Raw genomic sequence first — 23,861 nt, 5'->3', positions numbered from 1 at the left:
ATTGGTCTCAAATATGTTCTTAAGAGCTATTGAAATTATCTCATTTTATGATTATAAATTTTAAATGCGTTTAATTATGATACATTATTATATAAATTTATAAACATTATATTCATATATCTTTTTCCATTGTCAAGATCTTTGTCACTTATTACTGACTCTTTTTTTGATGTTTAATGCCCTGCAGAAACTTTACCAGTAACTTCCCTAGGCAGAACATATAATGTTTGGCAGCGAAATGAAAGTTTCTCCTTCTTGAAGGCACAGCCAATCTTTGTGAATTATTATCTTAGGGTCCCTCCTTAGAGTATAAGTTCCCAGAGAGCAGTTCTTATGCACTTACAGCAGCTGATGTAACTCTTACAATATCGAGTACACATTGTAATCACTCAAACTTTCTTTCCCAATAAATCTAAGTTCATATTAAAGCTTCATTTCACACAACTGTAAAAGGAATGTTCTGAAGTATAGTTTAAGAACACATCATAGTTATATTCTAGAATTACTTCCCCATACTTTCATTTTTAGAGAGATCCTTTCCCTACTATCCCAACCTTAGTCCAGACTTGTGTAGGTCTCTATAATCTAGAGGATTGGCAATGAAATACATACCTTGAAGAAAACGCTTGCCCTATTGTTGACCAGTGGCAGGACCAAATGTTTTATATCATTAGCACTTCTGTAGTTACAAATATGACAGCACCAAGGACAAATACTTGGGGAAGAAAGACTACTTCCCAGTCTTGAGACTAGATAGGCCTTTCTTCATTTAAGACTAATAAAGTAAAATCTAGTCAACGGAGAAATCCATGAGATACTCAGTAACAGTAAAGTAAGTATTAAAGACACAGAGGAAAATTCTTCTCTAAGATAGTATTACTTCAGATACGTCAGGCAGAAAAACAACGTTGAATATATGCTTACTGTCCCCAAAGAAAGAGCCAGTCAATGATCTATAAAAAGTAGACTAAAACCATCAAAATGAAAACCACTGAAACAAAATTCTCATTGGAGAAACTAACAAATTTGACAATGTGAATTGTTTATCAATAATCCTCAGAATAAGTTTGAGAAGTACTCTTCAAATGCCAGAAAAGTAAAAAATGTGGGAACAAAGTTAATAAATATGAAGGTCAGAATTCATAGGTGTATTCATAAGTCCTGTCTTCCCAGAGATCAAGTCAAAGCACATGTATCAGATATAATCATCAAGGATTTAATGGAAGGAAACATTCAGGTCTGCCAAGAAATCTGTATATAATTGTAGATTTGGAAGGCCTGCAGTGTTTCAGACAAAGATTTTTAAAAGTCAAGAACATTTATACCAAAAACTTGCTCAAGGATATTCAAGAGGAGATTTCTAGTAGGCAGCTAAGTATTTAGTTTGGTTGCTTAGGAGAGTAGCCTAGAATAGAGTTTTATGTTTAGCTTATGAGGGGAATTTGAAAACAAGTGGCTGAAATTTCCCGACCAAGTGTGAAGTTACATATATAGTAAGGCCAGATTCATCTACAGATAAATTTTGGCATGCTTACACAAAGCTAAAAACAAAATGAATTTGAATACCTTTGGATGTAACATATTCTGCAGCCTGCTGTAATACCACTACTCCGTATTGTCTACTTTCAGCCTGCTTCACACATCTACACAACATTAAAAAAAATAACTTAAGACAATACAAGATAGACTCCTCAGAACACCAGCATTTAGGGGAACGTGGGGCAGGGGAGGGGAGTATGGGATATGAGTAGAGATGAAGTAGTAGCAGCCTTCGTAATAGAAGTAAATCATACAAAGAAGGTCATGAGATTAGTACATGTTGGCATCAGGACAAAATTTGGAATTTCCTGATTTCTACTGTTCTTTCGTGTTTATTAGGCTGTTGTAGCACCAGGATCATGTTTGTATAGAAAGAAGGATACATTCGAGTGTAATCTATTGATTTTGTTCATTATAATGATGATGCATGGCCTCCAAGGTAAAACAAGTATTTAAAGTTGATCAATGCTTCCTTTAGAGTGAAAGCTTTCTATTAGCTGCATCCGAATTAGTCAGTTTGTGGGGAAGTTTATGCTCTTCAAGGACTCTGGTATAAGACAGTTCCTCAAGGGCATTTTATAGTTATCTACATTCCTCTACTTAGAGCAATGCTATTTATATTCACCTTGTGGCTATAAAATAAATACAGCCAGGTTTAGCTAAAGCAGTGGCTGAAATTAAGTATAGAATTAATGTCTCCTTATGATTGTATAATATAAAAATTATGGCTTTAGTCATTTAAACAGATTTTCCTTTTGAAACTTAAAAACACAGGTAGCGGCCAGGCGTTGTGGTGCACACCTGTAATCCCAGCACTTCAGGAGGCTGAGGCAGGCAGAACACTTGAGCCCAGGAGTTTAAGACCAGCCTGGGCAATATGGTGAAACCCTGTCTCTACAAAAAAAAATACGAAAATTAGCCAGGCATGGTGGGGTGCACCTGTAGTCCCAGCTACTTGGGAGGCCGAGGTGGGAGGATTGCTTGAGCCCAGGAGGTCGGGGCTGCAGTGAGCTGATATTGTGCCACTGCACTCCAGCCAGGGTGACAGTGAGACCCTGTCTCAAAAACAAACAAAAAACCTCAGAAAACAAAACAAACTATGCAGGTATAACTGGGATAAATTATTGGATGAGCCGTGATTCTCATGGAAGGATAGAAGGCACATATGGCCTTACTGGATATGTAAGAAAATCTTTGCTGTGTCCAGTTAACTTATCCTAGATAATGTTAACATGACTAATCATGGTAATTACCTGATCATGATACCATACAATTCCTCCAATCAAATGCTTTACTTAAAAACCCAATTTAAATAATAACTCTCTTTAAACCTTCCTTGTATTTTTGTAGGTAGCAATGGTAGTCCTTCCTATGAGCGTTCTAAGCAACTTGTAATGCATTTTTGGCTTTAATGGTATAATACAGTATACAATAGAATATGTGTACAGGGTTTGATCTTCTCTACTAAAGTTTCAGCGATTTGAGGTAGAAATAATATTTAGTTTATTTTATAGTATACAGTAATTGCTGAGATAATGCTTGTTAAATTTGTATACCCATATTTTCATAGTGTTTGTGAAGATGTATTCACCTTTTAAAGTGGTGCTGTATTGTAAGCATGGTGGAAATGAAAATGTTAATTTTGCTTCAAGGTTAGTGGAAGCAAAATGAAGACAGGAAATAATAAAGCTAGCTTTTACTATGGATGATATTTGAATTAATGTTTAAGATAGACATTTGCTTCCTTAATTTCATCTAATGGGATTGGATGCAGATGAGAGTGGCAGTGGACAGTGTTGTCTCATCTTCTCTGTTTTGTCCCTGGGGACAGCCATCAGGACTAAGAGGAGAGTTAAAACAGACAATGTAGTTTCCCTAGGTCCAAAATTAATTGAAATTGGAGAATAAGCAGTGGAGTTAGAATATTTGTCTGTAATTACTACAAGTGATGTAAGTATCAAGATATTTGGTTTCAAGTGTGAATATTTGTGAAACATGAACTCAGGCTTATTATATTCTTCCATCAGAACCAAGTTCTTTTAACAAAACACCAGGGGTTCAGTCTATGTCCCGTTGCTTGATGCACAGAAAGCCAGCCCCTGAGACAAAGAATATTGCCAGGGAAGAAAGCTTTATTTGGGTGTTGCAGCTGAGGAGATGGGAGATAAGTCTCAAGTCTGTCTACTCACCTGACTAAAATTGGAGGTTTATATAGCATGAAAGGAATGTAGCTATATGCAGGAAAAACAGGAATTAGGAGGGGGTCTGGTGTCTCATTGTCTGAATGTGGTGATTTGGTGAGTTTCAGTTCCTTGGGAGGCCTGATGGTTGGTTTCCTGAGAAAGGAATTCAGAGAAGATAAATACAAGTTTCAAGCTTTAAGACCAGCTGGGTCAATTTTTGTGTTTATTCAAAAACACTGCAGACATTAATTCTTTGAGGAAATTGAGCGGATTTCACTTTCTTATTCTACATATAGTATTAATAAAAAAAAGTTGAGTTTTATTTCCAAAGAGCCTACATCATTCAAATGAGCATAATGTTTCAATGTAAGATTATTTTTATCAGGAAAAAGATTTTAAATATACAGAAGAGAGAAATAGTATAATGAATCATGTCATCTGTTGCTTAAGTCTTTTAAGATAGAGACAACGTTTTATTTCCAAATACTTCTACATGAAACTCTATTTTTGTTTCTTCTAAATAACAAGGCATACATGTACAATTGCTGTATGCCTTGTTATACAGTAGAGGCAATAGAGTGTGATAATTGAGATTATATACTGGAGTGCTAGCTAGATTCAAATCTTAGCTCTGCCATTTCTGGGTGATATTGGCAAGATCACATAATCTCTCTGCTTTTTACTTATTTGGTCTATAAAATGGAGGTGATAGTAATAGCAACCTCAGTTATTATAAAGATTAGATTAACACATATAAAACATACAGACCATTTCCTGGATCATAGAGGGCAGTCTAGAAATGTTAATGAATGTAATTGTGAAAAACATTAATTATTAATATCATTACAACTTAAGTGGAAGTGATCTTAGCATCAAATGGAGCATGTTTGTGTATCTGAATGTGTTAATAATGAAAGGGCATTATATTGAGATATTTTTCATTTTATTGTCATGAATTTAATCTTTGTATGAAAACCTTAAGATAATGCATGCACAAAATACAAAGCAAAGTTAAATGCTCAAAACACATTTTAAAAATGCAAACACAAACGGGGAAGATTGTTTTGTTATCATTATAGGTTTCATATGTTCAATTTTATTTTTTAATTTTAGAGACAGGGTCTCACTATGTTGTTCAGACTGGCCTCAAACTCCTGCCTCAAGGTATCCTCCCACCTCGGCCTCCTGAGTAGCTGGCACTACGGGCACTTGCCATCATTTCTGGCTCTGTTTATTCAGATTTTAAAGAAAAAGTAGATGTTAAAATAAACTGAGGGGGAAAAAAAGCTAGCAATGTAACAATTATCTATGAAAACCCAAATTCAAGTTATCATTAGTTTTGAAATTTATTTGGATTCCTAGTTTAGGTTTCAAAAGACATCTGACCCAATAAGTCATTAAATTCCCTGAAGATTAGTGAAGCAAATTCCTCAGAAGACTTCAGTTGTGCCAGCAAACTGTGCTATTTTCTTAATTCCCAGAGTAAGCAAAAAGAAAGCAGATCATTACAAAGCCTTATTAACCCAATTCCAAGATCTGTCTAAAATTCAAATGAAGTAAGTTCAACCTAGAATTCCCGTGTCATTAAATTGAGTTGATTTATTTTCTCCTTTTTATTTTATTGATCATGTTCAAAATTTCTCCTGTCTGGGACATTTGGCTAGTCTGCTGAATTCCCTTGCATATTTATGTTGCTATTTATTTTCCTCTTAGCAGAGTCTTGTCTACATTAAAATTAATTCCAACATAATCTCCTATCTAAATGTCTTTTTCAATGCCCAATCTTTAATGATTATATTTTACTTTATAGCAATAAATAAACCTGGTTCTAGAATAAGCTAGTAGGGATGTGCATCAAACAGCAATGAAATCTAATTATTAAAGAAAAAGGAAAAATCTAGGTTTCTTTTCTAGCATTTTTTTTTTTAAAGCTGTCTTATAGTATGCAACCTTTATTTTACACTTTTAGGTATCAAACAGTGATGAAATCTAATTATTGAAGAAAGAATCAGAGTCTAGGTGTTACTGGTGGAGGGTGTCCAGGTCCTTGGCATTTTGAAGAAAGAACTGGATAAAATGCAGAAAGCAATGAAAGAAAAACACAGATTTATTGAAACAAAAGTACACTCAACAGAGTAGGAGCGGGCTTGAGCAAGTGGATCAAGAGCTCCAGTTATAGAATTTTCTGGAGTTTAAATACACTCTAGAGGTTTCATGTTGCTTACTTGGTTTACACTCTGTGTAAATGAAGTAGTGGCCTACAACCATTCTGATTGGTTGCAGAAAGTGACCAATCAGAGGCTGAAGGTGAAGTTACACAAGAAGATTTGGCCTGCAGTCAGTCTGATTGGCTGCTGAAGGGGACCAATTAGATGCTGAAGTGAAGTTACAAAGTTACACTCCTATGCAAATAAAGACTGTGACCAGTCTGATTGGTTGTGGGAGGGGACCAATCAGAGGTACTTTCCATTTTGCCTCTGCCCTGGGAAGAGGGTGGAGGGTTTTGCAAAGGAAGTAGTCTGTGATCCTTTTGTTACTTGGGTGTGGAAAGTTGAGTTTTCCTTTTGATTTAGTTCTAGAAAATCAGTATGAACTGGCCTTAGGTTCCCTGCCTCTAAACCCTATTCTCCTGCCTCGTAGGTTTCTTTTCTAACATTTAAAAAATTATCTTACAGTTTGCAATCTTTCTTTCAATTTTTGATGTTGGCCAATATTGAATCCTTGAATAGGATGGCATACAGGTAGAATATTAATTGCTTTGTATCCATAATTGCTTTTGTTCTTTTTGCTTCTAAAATAAATGGTTTAAATATTTTTGATGTGATATTTTTGGATTGGGTAATAATAGCTAGCATATATTATTATATATGCTATATATATAGTCATATATTATTATATATGCTATATATATAGTCATATATATACTGACTGTATGATATACATATATAGTCATATATATATACTGACTGTATGATATATGCTTATATACATATGCTTATTCTATACTAAGTGGTAGCATTTAAAGCATACTACCTAGTATATTTACTACCTAGTATAGAATAAGTGTGTATAATATATACTAGCTATTACTATAACTTTATGTATCATTTACAATTCACGAGAACCCTTTGTGGCACATATATTATTTTATTTTTCAGGCAAAACAAGTAAAATTTAATGAGCTTAAGCTGCTTGTCCAGTGCCACACATTTTGGATTTGTCAGAGTAGGGAAGTGAATGCAGTGCAGTCTGTATGATCCAGAGCTGGAACACTGTGTCACCGTGCTGTGCTGCCTGGGCAGTGGGCACCTATGAGGAAGAAGAGGGCCTGTGAAGGAGCTGCTGTAAATTGAGACTTAAGGGTAAAATTTTGGAGACAGTTTTGATTTAAAATTTGAATTTATTACATCTATCCATTATTCTCTCCGTATTTAATTTTGATGCATTTGGCTTATATTTCATCCAACTAGTTTTATCATTGACAGTTGTGAGGTTACAGTGTTCTTGCAGTAGGCAAAATAAAACGTGGGTGATGTATAAGCTTGTTAAACTTTGAGTCCTAAGTTTCTGCTGATCTGATCCACTATTCCCAGTGATGTTTACCATGAATATCTTAAAATTAATGTGTGCATCTCTGTATGGAATGTAGCCCTCTCAGGAATCACTGGGGGGAGAAACTATAAAACCAATAAAAAGGTAGACTAGACTCAGTGTCTTCTAAGAATTCTGCCTTATGTTTTTGGGGCTGCTTTCCAAAATTTTTCAAGCCTGTCCTGATATATTTTTAATGCTTTACACACTTGGGCACATGCTCCTTTTGCAAAGATGGTTTAAACATGGGTTCCCAGTCGTCCTGGATTAGTGGCATTTATGGTGGGAACCGGGAGTCCTACTGTCTGATCTCTTAAATTAGATCTTAGTTATATGACTTTAGCCAGTCTTTGCCTCAGGTATCAAGAGAATATCATTGATCTTCGTACCTTTCAAAGTGGTAGGTTGTTTTAAACCTCATTTGCCCTGGCAATATTTTGAAAAGTATATTTGTCTATCATAATATAAAAAAATTCTTTTAATTTTTTAGAAAACATTTCCTTTTATAATATAATGCATGCTACTACATGGTTTCCATGGGGAGTGCTATGTTGAACTTTCAGACTCTGTAAAAATCACATAGTGCCTTTTACAATCCTTGAGCAGAAGATAAATATCACTCTCTTCCCAAAATATAGGTTACATATTTAGATATAATGTGTAGATATGGGTATACTTTTGTAGCACTGTATTACATCCCTTTCTGATGCTGGATATTTGAAAACTTCATACTACATATGGAATTTAAATCAGCCTCCAACTCTTTTCCATCATACTCAACTGTATTGTATTGCTAATGGCTCACCTTACTCCCTGCTAGGTCCTGTGATAGGCAATTCATGGGCATTCATGCAGACTAAATTTATTCATCATGCAAACTAAAATTACATCAGTTTTATTTCAAGGATGTCCTCAGGTTCTGTATTTCAGATCTTTTGAATGCATCATTATAATCCTCATCAGCGACTTTAATCTTATTTGAAGAATGTCAATTTTGTCTTTTAAATTTAATAAACAAGTTATTGCAGGGATCAGTATTGCCTTTTAACTTAATTTAGTTACACTTTATCTTTCACTGTCATTTGGAAAATTTATATATTCTGTGTTTTAATATTCCCTACAGTGTTTTTTAACTTTCTTTTTGTTACTGCTCAATTTCAGCTGCTTTGTGATTTCACTTTTCCCCAAAATCTACATATCTCAGACTGTTTCTTCTCTTTTATACATCATAATTATTAGTAGAATAATACATGAGGACTTTACACTGAATCTAATCTTTAAAAACTAGAATTGTTTCTTCACCTTTCTTTCGCCACTGATGCTATAAATTTACTTTTCATGTTAATTTTAAAACTTTCTTTTCTTAGTATGTTAAATAAATTGCTTCTGAAGAATCAATGCTATAGTTTTTCCAGAGTAAATCTAAGGAGTTACAATATTTTTATTACCTGAAGAACTGGCATAATCTTCTGAATTCATAAAATAATTTGTTCTTCATCAAATATATTAGCTAAGCTCATATGTTTTTTGCAAGAACAATATTTCTATTCATTAAATACATAATTTCAAAATTTTATTTTTTGTTATGATTCAGTAAAAGTATAAATATTATGTGTAAGTCCTTAAGTGCATATTCAGTGTCATCCACCTCATACACTTTCTAAATCTATTCATCTACCAAATACTTCTCTAAGTCATAGGAGAAAATAGCAGCTTAAATCAATGAAATCAGAAGGTTCAGTTATGTTCTTATTGTCATTGTACTAGATTCATCATTTAATATTCAACCTGGCCTTCCAACTTGACTTAGAACAACTGACTGGATGAAAGTTCCACACCTCTTTCTATTCATTCTTTATTTGGGCATCATCACCTGCAATTTCGTTGAGTCTTCATTCTCATTGATCCAAGAGATTTACCCAAAATGAAGCTTTTCAAGCTGGGTGTGGTGGCTCACACCTGTAATCTCAGCAACTCAGGAGGCTGAGGCAGGAGGATTATTTGAGGCCAGGAGTTTGAGACCAGCCTGGACAGCATAGCAAGACACTGGCTCTAAACAATAGAAATTAAAAAACCTAGGTGGGTATGATGGAATGCACCTGTAGTCCCAGCAGCTCTGGAGGCTGAGGTAGGTAGGAGGTTGGCAACTCAAGGGTGTAGTGAGCCATGATTGTGCCACTGTACTCCAGGCTGGGGAAGAGAGCAAGATCCTGATTCAAAACAAAACAAACAAACAAAAAATCCCAAGGCTTTTCCTCTGTGTGAGTCAGACCTGGTAACAATCTTTAATTAGCAGAGCAGCACAGGATGCTTAAATTCCAATGCTGAACTAGCCATAACAGAGTAATGTAATACTGTATATTAAAAAGTAATGTTTAATGTTTAAACTTTTTTTTTTTTTTTTTGAGACGGAGTCTCGCTCTGTCATCCAGACTGGAGTGCAGTGGTGCAATCTTGGTTCACTGCAACCTCTGCCTCCCAGGTTCAAGTGATTCTCCTGCTTCAGCCTCCCGAGTAGCTGGGACTACAGGCATGTGCCACCACACTCGGCTAATTTTTGTATTATTAGTACAGACAGGTTTTCACCATGTTGACCAGGCTGGTCTCAAACTCCTGACCTCGTGATCCACCTGCCTTGGCCTCCCAAGTGCCAGAATTACAAGTGTGAGCCACCTCGCCTGGCCTAAACTTTACTTTTTAATCCATAGTGTTGATCCAGTATCCCAGTATACCAGAATATTCAGACTTGATGCCTGTATGAAAGTCCACCTTAAATATAACACATCCTATCTTTGATAATGCTTTACATTGGACTATGATGCCATGCCTTAAGGCATATTACATATCCAAAATTGATATTGAAGATAGTAATCGAGACTTTAAAAAATTCTAAAATCAGTAATATCTATCTTATAAAAGCTGCAAGCCCTAATGTAAATAACAACTGTACAAAAACTACAAAAAACCAGGATGTATTTAGAGATAGAAATTTGAAAATATACATACATACATACATATTGGAGAATTGCATGCAAGGCTTGTTTCATCACACAGGATCCTACACACACGCACACACACACACAGACACACGTGCGTGCGTGCACAGTCTCATTCTGTCATCCAGGCTAGAGTGGAGTAGCATAATCATAGCTCATTGCAGCCTCAAACTCCTGGGCTCAAGGCCCTCATGTCTCAGCCTCCTGAATAGCTGGAAATATAGGAGCATACCACCATGCCAGGCTCATTTTTAAATTTTTTGTAGAGATGAGGGCCTCACTATGTTGTCCAGGATGTTCTTGAACTCCTGGCCTCAAGTGATTGTCCAGCCTGGGCCCCCCAAAGTGCTGGGATTACAGGCATGAGCCACTGGACCTAGCCAAGACTGTTGATCTAACTCCTTTACTAGTGAGATAGAAATACAAATTGTGATACTTCCATAGAGAGTTTTAGTGAGCCATTTTATTCTATATCAACTAATTATTTTGTAACTTTGTGGCACACAAAAATAATACAGAACTGGGGACATAAACGTAGCCATAGTATGATTGCAAGCAAAGTTTATCAGTTTGCAAATCTGAATTGTGCAAAATAGTTAAGTAAATTTCCATTGCAATTTAGGTAAAATATATAGACTTTAACTTTTGAATATTTTGCTATAAGTAGGAATATTTTTTAAGTTAACATGAAAAAGAACAAAATATTAAAAATCAATGCTTTTTATAAATATCAGTTCTAAGGGTGAGATAAATATGTTAAATTTGCAAGAGCTTTTTGTACCTGTCAAAGAATTATCATTATGACTTTCCAAATTAAATTGGCTAATATGCACTGGTTGTAAAATTGAATGACCTCCTCATCCAACATTAGCTTGTATCTCTGTCTCTGAGTGATCTAATCTATTATTTAATAGCTGAAATTATATTGAGAAGAATAGTCTGAGAATTATGCATTTCATGTGTCAGTTTTGTTTTATCAAATGCATTTGAATATATTTCAGAATCCACTTGCTCATTTTCTCTATACACATTTGTATATGGTGGTCTGTAGACTTCAGAAGATATATTTTGAAAAGAAAACACTGGAAGGAGACATAGATGTTCTTTCTTGTATGTGTTCTGAAGAACTGGAATTCTTTGTTTCAGAGGGAGAATTTATTTGAAATAGTTAATTACTACATGAGACATTCTGTGTTAAGTAGCCTTTTTCATAAAAGTCAGGTCCTTTGTGTGTAATATTTACTGTATTTCAATTAAAAATATGCTGCCATAATATATAAAGATAAGTAAAGACACGGAGTATGATGGTATAAGGAGCAGTAGTTTCCAGTAGCTTAAAGATAATAAATGAGTTCAATTGAGAAATTCTCATCTTTTTATGAAGTTATTTTAATTTATATAAACTAGAAAAGGAGAACCATGGAAATAGCACTATTATTCTTTTTTAAAATATGTTTAACAATTGTACCTTAAGGAGTCTTGATACATGATTTTACAAGTTGAGAAGTACGTTATTATTTTAAAGTTATTTCTAAAAGCCATTTATATGGTTATTTAAAAGAGCAAGAGCCTCCATAAGATGAATTTAAAACTGCTAATTGTTAAGTGTGAGAGGATTCAGAGGAAACAGAAGTAATTTTTATGTAAGACAAGCTTTATACTATTAATAGAAAAGACTTAAACCTTAATAGTTTATTCTTATCACAAATATAATATATTCTCATTGTATTATTGGAAAAACCAGAAAGCACAAGTTATTTCTTAAAATTGCAAAGCCACGAATAATACTGGTAACACTTGCTATGTATACATCCATTCATTTCTCCCTCTACCTGTTTCCACCCAAAACAAATAGGATTTTTTCTCTTTTCACTTTTACTTAACTCGTAATTTTTAAACTTCATATCATTTAAAAACAAATACAGTTAGGGTAGAGTTAAAACCTGTTTTGATTGAACAAAAAAAGTTTAACACAAATATCAAAAAATGTTATAGATGCATTTTGGATAAATGAATGAAATTCTTAGTTTGTTACCGGGGAAGGCAACCAGGTAATTCAGTATCAAAAGTATAGTTCCAATAGATAGAAAATTAATCTTTGACTTGAGACTCCTGAGGGGTTTTCTTGAATCATTATTGATTGGATCTTCATTCCTGCCTCAAGAGTCAAATTGGTTGAAATTAGGATTTAATTGTATTTAGAGTTAGAATAGATCACTTCTTTCCTAGCATACTTTCTTTTTTAAAACAAAAATTGATATACCTGAAAAACATGTAAAAAGCAAGAGGATGAGATTTAAAATAATCCTTCATTGCCATATTATTTCTGTCACGTGTACCATTATTTGTCAAAGAATCATCTTCAACGGCACAATATAAATTTAGTTAAATAAATTGTGAAATTTATTTCAAGTGGATAATATTAGGTTGTATTTAAAGGCACCTCTCCAGTTTCTTATTATTTTATTTGTCTGTTTGTTTGTTTGTTTATTTATTTGAGGCAGGGTCTCACTTTGTTGCCCAGGCTAGAGTGTGGTGATGTGATCATGGCTCACTGCAGCCTTAACCTCCCATGCACAAGCGATCTTTCCACCTAAAGCCTCCTGTGACTACAGGCCTGTGCTGCCATGTCCAGCTAATTTTCTGTTATTTGTCATAGAGACAAGGGTTTGCCGTGTTGCCTGGGCTAGTCTAGAACTCCTGGGCTCAAGTGATCTGCCCCCCTCTTCCTCCCAAAGTGCTGGGATTACAGGCGTGAGCCACTGGGCCTGGCCTATCCAATTCTTTAAGTTTACATCTGAATAAGTATTATATGTGTGGAAGTCTGGTCTCCCTCGTCCCCCAAAGATGATCCTGAATGACTCCAACATTGAGGAAATCAGGAGAGTGGTTAGTTATAATGTGAATAATACAATAAAGATATACTGTGAGTGCTAATACCTGAATGGAAATTTGTGTATCCAATGCTATCAAGGTACTATATTTTAAACAATTGTTGTAGATTTATTTTTTGAAAAATATGCATTTGGCAAGTAAAGAAGTGCATGTGAAAATATTTATGTTAGCAAAAATTGTAATATTCTGTTTATTCTTTTTCTATATAGCCTGAGAAAAATGACAGTGAGCCAGGCAGCCAGAGGATAAAACCTGTTTTCATTGAAGATGCTAATTTTGGACGACAAATATCTTATCAGCACGCAGCAGTCCATATTCCTACTGACATCTATGAGGGCTGTAAGTAAAAGAATGTTAACATCTGTTGGAATACCATGCTCTCGCCTGTCTTATGTTTCCCATGTTTGAGGGGGAAAAAAAAGAGCAAATGTGACATTGTTTTGTTTGTCATATAAGAGTCTGTGATAAACTCTGATTTATGTGAAAGAATCAATCTGATTTTCATGAACAGTTTATGTCAATATACCCTCACTAAACGAATATTTGTAGGACAGCCTGCATCCTTGGAGTGGTCCTTCTAACTTAATGTTTGGTAAATAATTCTGCTTTCCCAGTTGCCACCCATAACTTACAAAGTATATAGATATATTTGTCAAAAGCCAAAACTGTGCAGCTGTATTATACACACATGCAAAAGTATTCTTGCATAAATGGGTAAAGGGAGAAAATTGTATGTTTCAGATTCTTTCCAGTTCCTATGACTTCTCATGTCTCTCAGTCTCTCTCTTTTTCCCTCCCTCTCTGTGTTTTTCTGCCTTACCCTAGGATACAGGTAAAGAGTACCTTCCTCTCAATGTATTGTGGGCTTCCAGCCAAAAGAAGTGCTTGGGTAAAAGGAAGAGACCTTAAAAACTAGAAAAGCAGTGACTGGAAATATTGGTTGGAGAAGGCTTCCCTGTGAAAAAGGGATGGGGGAAAAAAGTGTTTAGGAAAATAGTGGCGGAAGCTTGCGCACGTGTTGTTTTTTAGAGACACGCTTTGCATTAATCAGAGCAGAGCCTGAGAATTCCAACTAGGAATTTTCCAAAGGACAGCTCTATCATGTCTGAGAATGAACTGTGACCAGAAACAGGGTATTTGTTCAGTCATATCCCTGGTCTTCCATATTATTTATTCTTTAACCCATCCCTCCACCCCATCCTGCACCTCGTTCCCTGCCTTCTCACATAGTAAAGGGTAAGGGGAAAGAACTGCTTGCGATTGTAAAGGGCGTGTTTCTTGTATTCCTCTTAATTGAGACGCCGTAGAGTGTATTTGGAATCCAGATTATCCAGATGGCCTGGGTTCTGGAACCAGACTACCTGTGTCCAAATTTAAATTTTAGCAGTATTATTTCCTCTGGCAAATCCTTCAAATTTCTGAGTAGGCATTTTCTCATCTGTAAAATGGAGATAAGATTAGTATCCTGAAATGTCCTTTGAGGATAAAGCAAGTTTAATGTATTTAAATTCTCATAATAGTGTCAGGCTCATAGTAAGTGCTATGTAAGTGTTTGTTGTTGTTATTATTTACAGTTAAAGTTTATTTAGACTCACAAGATTAAGTAAAGGGACTCACATTGTATATGAGCTTTTTTTTAGTTCACTTTGAGATTATTGGTTTTAAAAACAATTTTTAATGCATATATGATTCTTTTTATTATAAATCTTATCTTTGATCAAATTATTTTATTTTGTTTCTCCTTTTAAGTGTTTTAAAAGTACCACTGTTTTCATCCTATCAATTCTTTGATTTTAAACCTATAATTACATATAATAATAGAAACATTGTATGTGTATATATATATGTGTGTGTGTATATATATAGTTTCTTTTTACATGAGCCTTAAACATAATTTAACTTCTTTACAATACAACTGAGACTATTAATTCCAAGCCCTTTTTAAAATCACTTGAGATTTGGATTCATATATTAATATTTTTTCTTTGACCATTGTATTATTTTTCTGTAGTTACTTTTGATATTTGTAATTGTTTTTGTCATTATTCTAACTGTTCAGATAATGCTAAGCTATATGGTTATGTTTCTCAATTTTTGAATAATATATTTTCCACTTTAGTTTCAGATCTATCACCTGTTGTTTGTTGGATATGTTAACAAAATAATAATCTCCTTCTGTATCTTTCTATTGAATTCCAATTGGAAGAAAAACTGGCTGGGTATAGAAGCTTTGAGTCAAAATATTTTTTGTCAGTACTCTGTACATTATGGCACTGCTTTTCAACCTGCGTTACTCTGTTGAAGAAAACTGAAGCCAACTTGAATGTTGTTCATTTATTAGAAATCTTTTATGATTGGGTTTTGTATTGTTGATATCTGGGAGGCTTTTTATTTCTAAATTTAGTAATTTATAAATGTCCACAAGATATTTTAAGTCAGTGATTTTCTAATAGCTTTACTCTATGAACATTTTGTTTACAACATGTATTTACGTAGAAGACTGATGTGTAAAAGAAGTTAAAGCCAAAACCACTGTGCCTGAAATAAATGTGGTGTGGCCAGAACACTAGCTGCTTTCTCTTTACTTCCTTTTCTTCTGTTTCTTTTTTTTTTTTTTTTTTTCTTCTGGGACGGAGTCTCACTGCCTTGCCCAGGCTGAAGTTCAGTGGTACAATCTCAGCTCACTGCAACCTCTGCCTCCCAGGTTCAAGCAATTATCCTGCTTCAGCCTCCTGAGTAGCTAGGATTACAGGCATGCACCACCATGCCCGGCTAATTTTTTTTGTTTGTTTGTTTTGTATTTAGTAGAGACAGGGTTTCACCATGTTGGCCAGGCTGATCTCAAACTCCTGACCTCGTGATCCACCCGCCTTGGCCTCCTAAAGTGCTGGGATTAAAGGCGTGAGCCCCCACGCCGGCCCTCTTTACTTTAATGTCCTCTGTCTAGTATTGGTAGTCAAGACAGATTGTCTGGACAAGTTTATAGGTTATTGTTTGGTTATATGTGAGCCAGAATTGTCCACAGGAGGCAGTAAGATACTTACTTTGCATTAGAATCTGCATTCTCTTACTCTTTTGCTTCTTTTACTGAGTTGAAATCACTTTATAACTTAAGCATCCATCTGTTGTATGCTAGAACAAATATGAAATCTGACTCACAAATTTGAACGTAAATTTAAAAAAAAATTTTTTTTAATGTTTACATAGGCATACATATATCTTAGTATGCTACAATTTACATACACAAATTAATTTGTATAAACAATGTTTTTCTTTCCAATTTAAAATAAACTATTTGTAAATAGCTACAGATAATTTTAATAGTCTCAGAGAATACAACTTAACATTTTGAGAATCAATAAAATATTTAATATGTTTTCAGAAGTCATAGGCATTCTTTGGGATATGTCATAATTAAAAGAAGCTCTGTCTTTGGATTATTTATTTAGTCCCATTCATCTTAATATTGGCATCTTCGTCTTTGCTGAAATCTCATCAGTAAGACTCTAACCTTTCCTGGCCTGTACTCCTTTAAAATTCATGTCCAATGTTATAAGCTGCATGAATAAATGACAGGAATGAAATCAGAAATGTCCACAAGATCTGGAAAAATTAATAATTACCAGCATTCTTCATGCGGTGTGTGGGAACATATCCGATTTAGAGGATTGTTCTAGGCTTCTGAGTTTAATGAATATGAAAATGCACTTTAATTGAAAGCTTAACTGAAGGAAACAGCCTTTTTCATTTTAAGACAGTTGTGTAGCTACACTCTCATAAGAAACCTCGTGTTCTAATTTCACAAAGATGATTACTTTTTAAAGTCCCTTGAATTGAAATGTGATTATTTCTGCTCAATGATATATTTAAAGTTTTAGAATACTGTATTTAATTAGAGCCCCATCTCAAAATCTCCATTTTTGAGAATTTCACTGGTTGCTCCTTTTCTTTTAGAGGACACCCAAACCATACTTAATTTTCAGATCTAATTTATCTGCTTAGAATTATAGAAGACAAGCATATAACTTAGTAAAAACAAGGGCTGAATATTCTGACTTAATTTGTTTTTAATCTCAGAACTTTATTAATTTTTGAATCACTTTAGACTCAATGTAGGGCTGTCTTCATAGAATATTGTATAATTATTTTAAATGGAAATTTGTATTGATAGTTCTTTGTATAATTATATTTCTATAAGAATAACATTAATGAGGGAAAATAATAGGAAGAAACCCCAACTTGCATAAAGCTTTCAGGGACCAGATACTTTTGTCCTTATACTTACCCTATAATTTAAGTAAGGCAATTATTATTTACATTTTAAAAGTAAAAATACCTAACATACTTTTATCATGAAGATATCTTCACTTTGATAAAAGAAGACAATTTTCATGAGTTGTATTCTCTTTTGATGTCTCATATGCTTTACTAAAAGTGCTTGATTTTTGTAATTTAAGCTAATAATCACTGACATTATCCTTGTAACTTATCTTGATATTCAATTGTGTTATCTTAAAAGATATAGCTGCTGTATCTTAGATGACGTCAGTGTCAAAATTGCAGAGGAAAAAGGTGCTTGCAGTCTTTCTGGAAAATTGCATAATCTCCTGTAAATTTTAGTAACTAATCTGTTCCAACAAGGTCCACCACTTGCTAATAGTTTACATTTAGCTGTTGTAAACAGCCCATTTTGTTACTCCAAGAACCAGTGTGGGTAGTATACCTTTAGCAGAGTAAAAAAGTTAGTATTCAAGTTGACTGGCATGCTCTACATAAATCAGGCTAAATCCATAGATCTGATTGTTGTATAAAAGGCAGAGGAAAACAATGCTTCTTTAAGGTGTTTGGTGTTCTTGGGCAAAAGGCTTGATTCAGCTGGAATAGTTGTGCTCTAAAGTCTGTATCTGCATATTTTTGAGAAAATTATAGTCTCAGTGAAAATATTTCAGTGGAGTGATACTAGCTTGTCATACTGCGTCATCAAATATATTTTCTAAGAGGGGAAACTTGTTCATGGTTTTGGTAGACCATTCAGTTCTGGTGTATAATGTTATTCTTTGTAATTAGCTTTGAAATAATGAGAAGACGTGAGAGCAACTTTAAAATACTGAAATTAAAGAGTGAAATTATTCTTTGGATAACAGATGATTTAAAGGAAATGCAATCTACGAGAGATATATGATTATTTGATGTTACTTACAATGATTAATATGTGTAGGGTAGATTACTTAGGATGTAACTGGTTTATAACCAAAGTGGATTTTTTAAAAGTTAATGAAAAATGATATTAGGCAGAAACTATAGAGTTAATATTTATTTTTTCTTATAATGTTTTTGTTTCTGCAATATTATCTTCTTTCAAACTATATTGATTATAGTAGTTGATATATATTAGTTAACTTGGAAGTGTACAATATTTTGACCTGTATTTGGCATATTTTATTTAACAAATATTTTGATTTATTGATGGATTAGTTTAAAAAACAATATGTTAGAAAGTAAATCACATTTGTTCTGTGATTTCAATAACAAAATAATATGGATTATATTTATATGTGTTAAGAAAAATATCTATTTTGTAATTATAGCTTGATAAAAACTGTTACTATCTTTTATTGGAATAGAAAGCTCCTCCTGGTGTGGTGGCTCATGCCTGTAATCCCAGCACTTTGGGAGACCAAAGTGGGCGGATCAATTGAGCCCAGGAGTTAAAGACTGGCCTGGGCAACACAGTGAAACTCTGTCTCTCTAAACAAATTTTAAAAATAGCCTTGGGTGCTGGCATGCGCCTATAGTCCCAGCTCCTTGGAAGGCAGAGGTTGGAGGTTCACGTGAGCCCAGGAGGCAGAGGTTTCAGTGAGTTATGATTGTGCCACTGCACTCCAGTCTGGGTGACAGAGTGAGACCCTGTCTCAAAAAAAAAAAAAAAAAATGTATATATATATATATATATATATACACACACACACACACACATATATACACACATATATACACATATATACACATATATATGAATATATATACACATATATATGAATATATATACGTGTATAGATATATACACATATATATGAATATATGTATACATATATACATGTATATATATATACACACACGTATATATATGTGTATATATATATATCAAGGAAAAGTTCTTCATAACTAGGAAAATAGCTTTTTTAGACATGGTATTATAATTTAATTACCTCAGAAGCAGTCAATCATCAAGTGAAATTTTATTAATTAAAACAAACTAACTTCAAATATATATGTATGTTAAAATATATATCATAGGAATGAAAAATATTAAATGTTCTCTTTATTTTGCCTTTAACACATTTCTTCATTTAGCAAATACTTATTAAGGACCTAGTATGTCATGTACTTTTCCAGATAATGGGAATATAGCACTGACTAAATGGTCAAAATTCTCTGTACTCATGGAGCCTGCATTCTATTGGAGGGGAGTGGAGTGTAAAACAAACAATTAAAATAATAGTGTATATCGTAGTGTAATGAGTGCTCTCGATAAAAATAGAGAAGAGGTTAAAGATAGTGCCTGGGTTAAGAGAGAAGAGTGAAATTTTATAATGGGTACATGGAGAAGGCCTTGTGGCTAAGGCAATTTTGTAATTGAAGTCTGTAGTTTGTGAGCAAGTGCGCCATAAAAATCACCTGTGTAAGAAGGCTGTGGCCATGGAAACAGAAAACTCAAAGATCTTCAGGCAGGAGCATGGTGGGCTCATAATCAGCAGGGAGACCAGTGTGGCCAGAGCAGAGTTAGCAAGGGAACGGGGAGCAGGGGTAGCAGCAGACGCCATGTCAGCCACAGCCCTATGGACGATTGCAAAGACTCTGATATTTACTTTGAGATTGTCTTAATTATCTCAGACAGATAGGCTAAAATAACAGATGTGTATTTCTTACAGTTTTGGAGGCTAGGAAGTCCAAGATCGAGGTGCAGGTTGGTGCCCAGTAAGAATTTTCTTCCTGGGTCTTCTCAGTGTGTCCTCACATGACCTCTTCTGCACTAGCAGAGAGAGCGAGCAAGCTGTTTTCTCATGAGGCCACTAATCCTATTGTAGGTGCTCCACACTCATGACCTCATGGAAATTACCTCCTAAAAGCTCCATCTCCTGATAATATCACATTGGTGGTTAGGGCTTCAACATATGAATTTTGGGAGTATACAAACAACCAATCCATAACATAAATGGAAAGCTGCGGGATGTTTTCTGGAGGAAGAATTTTGTAATCTTTTCCATCTTTATGAAAAAGTTGTGGACATTGGATACTATGTTGATAAGAATAGGCATAAAAGGTATAAGAACAGGAGGTATGATGGACAGGTAGGCTGAAATAACACATTTATACTAAAAAATCTGAGCCTCCAAACGCTAGAATTTTAAACATGTACAATCCTGGGGTAAAAAACGACGTCATTCACTTCATCAGGGTTCAGCTATGGATCATGGACAAGAATATAGAACCTAACAGAAGTGGATGCAAGTCCTGGCTTTATTGCTGAATTACGTATTCAACTTCTTTACAATCAAAGGAGGTGAATATACCTTGTTAGGGTGCAGTGAGGATTGCATGCAGTAAGTAATGCAAGGAATCTATCTAATAGGAAATGCTTCTGTCTTCCTATTTTTAAATCCCCAAATAGCAAAGTTAAGATGAATAAGACGGAACAATTTTTCTCACTAACTCAAAATATTACCATGTTCCTCCAATCTAAACCATACCAAACTTGTTTCATGAACAACAATCAAATAATTCCAAAAAATATTTTTTATTTGATAGTTTCATTATTACCATGGTAGAAATCAAAACAGGCTTTCAACCAATTGTTCTAAGTTTTACAGGATGCTGACTCATTCTTGTTAAAATTGCTGATTAGTCTAACAGGACATGACTTACATGAGCTGCCATATATGAATATCCTCACCGTGACAAATTTCCTAACATATCTAGTGCTCAGATGAAGAGCTGAAAAATCCACTACACTTCCAACCCACTGGTATTTTTCAGGGTAATTGTTTTCTGTGCTTGGTATTTGTCACAAGTGTGAATCTGGATCACAATAGAATCATAAAAGAGTTTTCATCAGTAGGACCTTCTTAAGTTTTGTGTTTATTGATTTTTTAAAACCAGATAATTTGCAAAAAAAAAAAAAGGGTTCTTTAATTCTGGAAAGTACATCATTATATATAATATATAGAGTTGTATGTTAAATGACTAAAAAAGTGAATGTTTTTAAAGAACTTTCAGTAAAATGTTGTCATGGTTCTGATATTAGCAGAGTAGCTTTTCCTTTTTTCTTTTAAAGAGCTATTTAAATTATAAAGTCTTGATTCTGACTCATGCAACCAGAAATCTGATTAAGTGCTAAGAAAGGGCACTTTTTAAAAAGTACAATTGATTCTGTAACAAAGTGATTGTCTATTGTAATAAAGTGATTAGCTTACATAATTAACATTGTTTCTCATTAGGTGCGAGCAGGGAAATGGTAAGAACATCATAAGACATTGAGGACAAGCCTGAGTTAGAGAATATAAATTTTAAGCTGGGTAATTTGACCATAATTAATAAGTTTGGCACAAAGAGAAACAATTCTACTTCTGAGGTAAAGTTGGCCTTTACTTTCACTATCTTTTTAAAATAACATTTATGTAATACATGCATATTCATAGAGAACAATATACTATTGACTTTCTGATAAGAGAATATTGACTACTTATCAACCCAAATGCCAAAGTTACAGTATTCTTATCATATAGATAGTGGTTTTTTAATTCATTTCAGATCACAGAACAACAGACCAATTAGTAATAGCTTTATAGATATTGTAAATTGCTTTAGACTGAATTGTGTTCCCTCCATCCCCAATTTGTATGTTGAAGCTCTAACCTCCAATGTGATGTGATACTTGGAGGTAGGGACTTTAAGAAGTAATTAGGATTAAATGAGGTCACAAAAGCGGGCCTCAATCTGAAAGGGTTGGTGGCCTTCTACGACGAAGAGGAATCCTTCTCTTTCATTGAATACCTGCAGATATGAGGATATCTGTAAGTAGCTATACTTTATAGCTACTTCTTTGGAGGTTCATAGTACACATTAACCCTTAAAAGGTCAAAGAAATTCTGCTAGGAATAAATAAAATTTGTTTTACCCAATATTTTTCATATATGTATGTGACTATGTAACATTTACCTCTCACAAGTATGTTTCAGTTAATTCACATAATCACTTTTTCAGATAGCTGTATATTAAGAAATGGGCATATTCTAAATTTGATACCATTTATAACTCACTTTGCTTTCTGTATGAATCACTTTGTACAAATGTGATGTGGTTTGTTGTGAAAATCCAACTTTATTTTGATAGCCTATTAAACCTTTTCAGTGAGTGACCCTGGATAAGGATGACTTTCCTGGAGATTCAAAATAACAAAATGATCTAGATTACCTTTAGACATAAAAACAATCTCAATAAAAATGTCTCAATTAAGAAATTCCGGCTGGGCGCGGACGCTAATGTCTATAATCCCCGCACTTTGGGAGGCAAAGGCGGGCGGATCATCTGAGGTCAGGAGTTCGAGACCAGCCTGGCCAACATGGTGAAACTCTGCCTCTACTAAAAATACAAAACTTAGCCAGGTGTGGTGATGTGTGCTTGTAATCCCAGCTACTCGGGAGGCTGAGGCAGGAGAATGGCTTGAACCTGGGAGGTGGAGGTTGCAGTGAGCTGAGATTGTGCCACTGCATTCCAGCCTGGGTGACAGAGCGAGACTGTCTCAAAAAAAAAAAAAAAAAAAAAAAAAAAAAGTTTATTTTCATTGTAATAGTGAAATTTCCAAATTTGAGTTAGTGTTAACTCCTCTTCCCTACCTTAGTGAAGAGCTAATGGAAGCCTTCAGTGGAGGCTGGGCTTTGATAGCTGCTGTTTGAATTTTGCCCAAACTAGGGAGAAGCAGAGAGAGGAAGGGAAGAACAAGGATGGTTAGTCGTTACCTGTCTGGATAACTTAGGGCAGGGCTGGGTAGATGGCGGGCCTTGTAGCTAGTTTATGCTGACTCTTTGTTTTGGATTTCTGTTTTTTTCTGGTTCCTTTGACCCAGGCAACACACATCTCTGTTGTATGTGAAAACTTCCTGTCCATTCCTTCCATGGCCCTGGGAGCATTTTGGATTTGCTCCCCAGAACTACCTAGGGTACTACAGGAGATTGATTGAATCTTACATGCTTCATGCCAGTCTTAGTAGACACTACTAAGTCTGCCAAAATCAAGGCATAAAATGTTGGATAGTTTTTAATGTTTTACTCTGTATCTCTTGTACTATATTTCATTACAAATTTATCTCATGTTATATATTTGGCCAAATATATAAGAAACAGCCAAAGGAAATTCTGCTGTTCTTAGGAAAGCCTCATGGAGGACATTCAGTGAGTTAAGAGTACTTGAAGTTTTTAAGAATCTATGTCAGGATATATGGTTAATCTTGGTATTGAACCCATGTTTTCTATCTAATTAGGAGAACAATGCCCACATGCAGATCACATAAATCCTAGCACACTGTCTAGTGTGTGCACATAAGTCAGAAAGGAATATCATATCATATATTTTTCCACAAGTACTTCTCAGAGCTGAT

General features: G+C 34.5%; 1 protein-coding gene across 19 annotated transcripts in view; it reads left to right on the top strand.

Annotated features, from left to right (window-relative positions):
- Positions 1–23,861, top strand: part of CACNA2D1 (calcium voltage-gated channel auxiliary subunit alpha2delta 1) — a 496,237-nt gene that overhangs the window by 311,883 nt on the left and 160,493 nt on the right. For all 19 annotated transcript variants that reach the window (XR_010158889.1, XR_010158887.1, XR_010158886.1 and 16 more), the window contains exon 6: positions 13,414–13,543. Coding sequence is in view for 14 of the 19 variants with exons in the window: in XM_009453456.5 (XP_009451731.1) it covers positions 13,414–13,543 (130 nt within the window). In the remaining 5 variants the exon portion in view is untranslated. The remainder of the gene's footprint in view (positions 1–13,413; positions 13,544–23,861) is intronic.

Source organism: Pan troglodytes, chromosome 6 (assembly GCF_028858775.2).
Source record: "Pan troglodytes isolate AG18354 chromosome 6, NHGRI_mPanTro3-v2.0_pri, whole genome shotgun sequence".
NCBI lineage: Eukaryota > Metazoa > Chordata > Mammalia > Primates > Hominidae > Pan > Pan troglodytes.
This window is presented reverse-complemented; position numbering and strand designations above follow the sequence as displayed.